Source organism: Chiloscyllium plagiosum, chromosome 32, assembly GCF_004010195.1.
Source record: "Chiloscyllium plagiosum isolate BGI_BamShark_2017 chromosome 32, ASM401019v2, whole genome shotgun sequence".
Lineage (NCBI taxonomy): Eukaryota > Metazoa > Chordata > Chondrichthyes > Orectolobiformes > Hemiscylliidae > Chiloscyllium > Chiloscyllium plagiosum.
The window spans coordinates 29,526,122-29,532,749 of record NC_057741.1 but is presented as its reverse complement, the minus strand read 5'-3'; the positions used below and the strand labels follow the sequence as shown (position 1 = coordinate 29,532,749).

The 6,628-nt window shown below is 44.0% G+C and overlaps 1 protein-coding gene across 1 annotated transcript in view; it reads right to left on the bottom strand.

The window, feature by feature from the left end:
- The window catches only part of LOC122539461 (serine/threonine-protein phosphatase 2A catalytic subunit beta isoform), a 34,020-nt gene extending 30,423 nt beyond the window's left edge, over positions 1-3,597 (bottom strand). Inside the window, exon 1 of the mRNA XM_043674322.1 lies at positions 3,217-3,597. Within this exon, the coding sequence (XP_043530257.1) occupies positions 3,217-3,318 (102 nt within the window). The 5' untranslated portion in view covers positions 3,319-3,597. The remainder of the gene's footprint in view (positions 1-3,216) is intronic.
- Between the last annotated feature and the right edge of the window lie 3,031 nt (positions 3,598-6,628).

The window sequence follows — 6,628 nt, the reverse complement described above, 5'->3', positions numbered from 1 at the left end:
CACCTCCAATTTTGGTGTCATCTGCAAACTTACTAACTGTACCTCTTATGCTCGCATCCAAATCATTTATGTAAAAGACAAAAAGTAGAGGGCCCACCATCGATCCTTGTGGCACTCCACTGGTCACAGGCCTCCAGTCTGAAAAACAACCCTCCACCACCACCCTCTGTCTTCTACCTTTGAGCCAGTTCTGTATCCAAATGGCTAATTCTGCCTGTATTCCATGAGATCTAACCTTGCTAATCAGTCTCCCATGGGAAACCTTGTCGAACGCCTTACTGAAGTGCAAATAGATCACATCTACTGCTCTCAGGACAATACAAGACATCGCACTACAGAATAAATATTTGCTATTACAATTTTCACACCAATGGATATGGATGATCATGCGTAGGAACTGGGAAAGTTTGTCAGGGCAATGGTGAGCTACATTACCCTTGTGGAACCTGCAAGAACACTTCTCCTTGCCCAACAGGAATAGCTTAAAACTCACCAAATGTAAAGGCGACTAGTGGATTAAGACCATACGAGAAGAGCAGAAGTTGGCCATTCAGCCCATCATGTCTGCTCTGACATCAATGACAAAATCCTTAACTCCACTTCCTGCCTTGTCAATATATTCCTGGATTCTCTTACAGATTAAAAACCTGTCCCTCTCAACCTTGAATATATCTTACGATCTGGCCTTGACGGTGAAAAAATTGCACAGATTCACTACCTTCAGAAGAAGTGCTACCTCACCTCCACCTTAAACATGTGATGACCCCCCCCCCCTCTGAGAATATGCCCTCTAGTCCTGGACACTAATGAGTACTAGTCCAATCTACTCGACTTCACCCGCTAATTTAAGATCTGACCAGTAAAACAGACCAGGGCTTTAGTGAAAACAGATAAACATGAAGAATTCCCCTGACGTTTTTCAGTAAAACAGCACAGGTCAGAAGTAAGCTAAAACTATTGGCTGACATTGGCACAGTGCTTGGAGTTCAAAGTGAGGTCAGGAGAAAATTCTAAATTTATAACAGAAGTTAAAAAAAACTCAGCCTCTTTAAATATTAAGTTCATTGATAAATTGCAGCATTTGCAAATTTACAGATGTTCTTTAGCCATTTTGTGGCAAGAAGTCTTCTGCTCAAACAAGAAGCACAGTACATACAGAATGCTGAAATACCAGAGATGCAGACTACCTTGTAGCTTAAAATAGAGAAATAGCCAGCAATTAATGATCTGTGTGCTCCAAAAATCTTGCCTTTCTTGGAAAATGCTTTGTTTAAATAATAGCTTTACCTTCAATCTATAGCAATCAACCGATACAAGCTTGCTTAAAACAATAAGATATGTTTATCAGATTGGAAAGAATTCTCTGGGTAAAGAGTTCTGTTAGTGATGCCACTGTACATGTAGTATTTCAAAAAATCTAATATTTTTCTTGAATCTTAAAGTATAGTTCAGAATTTAAACATATGTCTGCAGCCCTACATATCCAACACAGCATTGCATAACACATGCTTCTCATGTCTTGTTATTAATTTGTTTCTTTAATTTTTATTACATAAAATAGTCCAAAATTGAGAGAAACTTTAATGTTTTCCTCATGCTCATGGTCTTTTTGTTTTTAAAATTGTTGACTGAAACTGCAAATTATGATTTAATCTAATTAAGATATCCTGCTAAAGTGGTAAAGGGTTTTCAGGCTGTGAATTCGCTTCAGAGAACAGTGGAGTAAAATTATTCAAGATTAAATTAGATTTTTGATAAACAAGGTAGTAACAGTTATGCAGTGGGGAAAGGAAGATAGAATTAAGACTGTTTTGCATGCCAAAGAGCTGAATGGCCTATTCCTGCTTTCAAGTCTTATCATCTGTCATTTTACAACAAAATACTTTGTGGGGTGGATAGACGTGACCATGGGAGAGGCTGCCACGGTGAGGGAGAGAAGCAAGAGAGGGTGCTGTGAGAATGAACAAGAGATCAAGACACATAGACAGCATCTATGTACAGGAAGGCTTTGGGTTGCAAAAAGGTTTCATTCTTGAATCCGTTCTCAATTCAATTAGTACACATGTCAGAACACAACGCAGGACAATATAAAAGTAGCCATAAGTACAGGAAATGTTCCAATATTCGGAAGATGGCTGGTGGTTGCTTAACCGGAGGGTCATTGTGCTTCAGATAAGCAGAGAGATTGAGAACAAAAGCCCTTCAATGATAACCTCGACTAACATGAGAATCGGACCTGTAGCACTAATGTCACTCCATCACAAACCAGCCAACTGAGCTAGCCAACCTAATGATAAAGCAGAAGTTAGATATTCAAACCATCGAACCTCCTCTGCTATCCAATCAGACTACAGCTTATATGACTCCATTTTCATGACTTTCACTTGTACAAATTAAAAACTCTCAGCATTGAATAAACCTAACAACTCAGTCTCAAAAGGTCTTTGCGCAAAGAATGCCAAGATTCAGTAACTGCATAGAAGAAATCCCTCAAAACGTCTTAAATCCGTGCGCATTTATTTTAAGATCATTCCCTTTGGTCCTGAACTCTACCACAAGGGGAAATAACCTGTCAAATCTTTTAAGATCTTTCACACTTCAGAAGGGTTGTTTCAATCTTCTAAACTCCAAACAGGACAGACCCAAACCAACTCAAGCTCTCCTTCTAAAACAGTCCTGTTGTACTTGGAATCAGTCTAGTGAACCTGATGATCATTTGAAGTGCCATAATATAGAAGAGTACAGGAAAGGTACTGTAAATACTTGATGAGTAGAGTGGACACATGGGCCGAACGGCCTTGATCCATGCTGTAAAGTTCAATTACATGTCAAAGTCTACAGCCTCCTACAAGAGGAGCCAGATCAGCTGGAACACAGGAAAAATAAGGAGGGAGATGGGGTTGGGTGAAAAGAGGGGGGCAGGTATAAGATAGGGAGGGGTGGAATTGGGTCTTAAAAGGGGCGGGGTGGACCATCACCCCCGGGCCCACCTCCTGACCGGAAGCAGCGCCGGACCGGAAGTTCCGCCCTCAGTCAGGGGGCGGAGCCCGGGGAGAGCGGCCGAGCCGCTGTGTCTCACTATTTGGCAGCGGAACCGGCAGCGGCGGTAAGGCCGAGCCCGACGCTTAGAGCCGGGGGCGGGGCTTGGGCCCGAAGGCGCAACGAGAATAAAATACCGAGAAGCCCTGTCGGTTGGCCTTGGCCCTCATCGCTCACCTTCTCGCACAGGGTCCGCACTTGGTTCTCGTTAAGTTGCTTGCACTCGTTCAGCTGCTCGATCCAATCGTCCAGCTCCTTGGTGAACGCCTTATTATCCATAACTACCGGGAACGGCTTTTAAAATTAGTGGAGAGGGGGTCTGGGTGGAAAGGAAAATTTAAATAAAAAGTCCTGGGTGGGAAGGGGAGGGGAGGTTAAAATTTTGATTATAAATAAGTTACATGGATTCGGAACCCCTCCTGAGGAGCTCGGCACCGTCCGTCACTGAGAGAGAGAGAGAGAGAAAAAGCGGCTCGCGCCGCCGATCGCGTACGCAACGACGTAACACGCGTACCCGCGGCGCGTGGGGGGGGGGGAGGCGCGCTCACGCGGCCGAGCGACGGTTGGAAGCCGGTTTGAATGGGCGCGCGAGCGACGGCGGTTCCCTTTATTGGCCCCGCCCCATCCCTGGGCCTAGCCCCGCCTGTATCACGTGGTGTAGCCCCTTTGGCTCCACCCAAAATATCACGTGAAACACATGTACCCGGAGCAGACCATTCCGTCCCTTGGAGCCAGTACTGCCATTCATTGTAAACATGATTCAGTGTTCCTGCTCAATGCATCCTTCATGTTTTCTCCCCATACCCTTTGGTCCTTTTAGCCTTGGGAATTGTATCTATTGGGTAACTCCTTTGTGAAAACATTTCACGTTTTGGCCTCAACTGCTTTCTCTGGTAATGAAGACATTTCATCTCAGTTCCAAAAAGCTTACCTTTAATCCTTGGACTGTGACTCTTTGCTCCATCCACCATGTCCTCCTGAATCATGTGACACCCATTGATCACCCATCACATCCTCCTGAACCATGTGACATCCCATTGCTCACCCATCACATCCTCCTGAATCATGTGACATCCCATTGTTCACCCATCACATTCTCCTGAACCCTGTGACATCCCATTGCTCACCCATCACATCCTCCTGAATCATGTGACATCCCATTGTTCACCCATCACATTCTCCTGTACCTTGTGACACCCCATTGTTCACCCATCACATTCTCCTGAACCCTGTGACACCCCATTGCTCACCCATCACGTTTTCCTGTACCTTGTGACACCCCATTGTTCACCCATCACATCTTCCTGAACCCTGTGACACCCCATTGATCACCCATCACATTCTCCTGTACCCTGTGACACCCCATTGTTCACCCATCACATCTTCCTGAACCCTGTGACACCCCATTGATCACCCATCACATTTTCCTGTACCCTGTGACACCCCATTGTTCACCCATCACATCTTCCTGAACCCTGTGACACCCCACTGATCACCCATCACATTCTCCTGTACCCTGTGACATCCCATTGTTCACCCATCACATCCTCCTGAACCCTGTGACACCCTATTGCTCACTCATCACATCCTCCTGTACCCTGTGACATCCCTTTACTCACCAATCACATCCTCCTGTACTCTTTGATACTATTTTCTCACCCATCAGACTCTCCTGTACTCTGTGATATCCCTTTGCTCACTCATTCACATTCTCCTGTGACACCCGTTCACTCATCCATCACAACCTCTACTGTACCATGTGCCACCCCTTTGCTTACCCATCACACCCTCCTGTACCTTGTGACTTCCCTTTGTTCACCCATCACACACTTCTATACCATGTGAAACCCCCACCATGCCCTTCAGCACCATGTGACACCCCTTGATCCACCTACTATGCTTTCCAGCACCATGTGAATGGCGTCCCTTTGCACTCTTAATAATTCAGTTGTCACATTTCACATATATAAACTAGGGCTGTTCTACTCAGAGCAACACAGTCAAAGAATCAGAATGATTGTGCAGAAGGAGGCCATTTGGCCTGTTGTGTTAACACAAGCTTATTAAATGAACAATCTTCTTCATCTTCACTGCATAATCCTGAACCTCCTTCATTTTCATATATTTCCCTTCTGAATGCCTGCCTCTTCCTCACTTTGAGGCTGTGTAGGGGAACATAGGCACTCACTACATAGAAATGTTTAATGCTGCCTTTTCTTCTTTTGCCAATTACTTTAAAACCTGTATCCTCGCATCTTTGTCTCTTTCACAAGGAGGAACAGGACTCTGTGACATCCTTTTGCTCACTCATTCACATCCTCCTGTACCCTGTGACATCACTTTGTTCACCCATCACATCCTGTACTGCTCCATGTGCAACCCCTTTGCCCAACCTTTTTGTCTATTCTGTTCAGACTCTCATGATTTTGAATGCCTCAAACAAGTTGCCTCTCAGCCAATCCGTTTCTAGGCAAAACATTCCCAACTTCCCCAATCTATGTTGATAATTGAAGTCTTCACAACGTTCCTAAATTCTGGACCCAATAGTCCAGCTGAAGCTAAACTTACGCAAGTTCAGTATACACTCCTTGCTCCTGTACTGCACACCCTCCATGCTTTGTTAAATTTACTTTAAACCTGTCCTGCCACTTTTAATAACTAATGCAGATATACACCCAGGTACTTATGTTCCTGAAACCACTTTAGAGGTGTACCCTTAAATTTCCATTGTCTCTCCAAGTCTTTCCTCAAATGAATTGCCTCTCATTTGTCCACATTGAATATCTGCTACTTGCCTGCCCATTTTGCCAACATATCTATGTAGTTTTAAAGTTCTCACAGTTCACAATGCTGCCAAGTTTAGTATCATCTGCAAATTTCAAAATTGTGCTGTACTCCAAAGTCTGTGTCATTAATGTATATCAGGAAGAGCAACACTAATCCTTGAGGAATTCTATTGAAAACCTTCCTCCAGTTTGAAAAATGTCCATTAACCACTGCTCTCTATTTACTATCACAAAGCCAATTTTGTATCTATATTTCTACTTTCATAGTCATCCAGTCCATCAAACATAATCCCAAACTAAGTTGTCCCACCTGCCTGTTCCTGACCCAAATCTCTCTAATTCTTTCCTATTCCTATACTTACCTCAGTGTCTTTTAAGGGTTGTAACTATGTCCGCATTCACCACTTCTTCAGGATATTCATTCCACATGCGAACTGCCCTCTGTGTAGAAAATTATCACCCCCATGATTTTTAAATCTCTCTCCTCTCACCTTATAAGTATGGTCCCTAGTCTTGAAATCCCCCATCCGAGGGAAAAACACCTACTGTTAACCCTATTTATATCCTTCATGGTTTTTAAAACCTCTATAAGGTCACCCCTCATCCTCAGATGCTCCAGGGAAAACAGCCCCAGTCTATTCAGCCTGACCCTATACCGCAAACCTTCCAAGCCTGGTAACAGCACACAAACCAACAGCCACTCTCAGACAACAACTCACCAAAACAAAGGACCCGATAGCCAGCTTGAGCAAAACCAATGTAGTGTACAAAATCCCATGCAAGGACTGCACAAAACACTACAT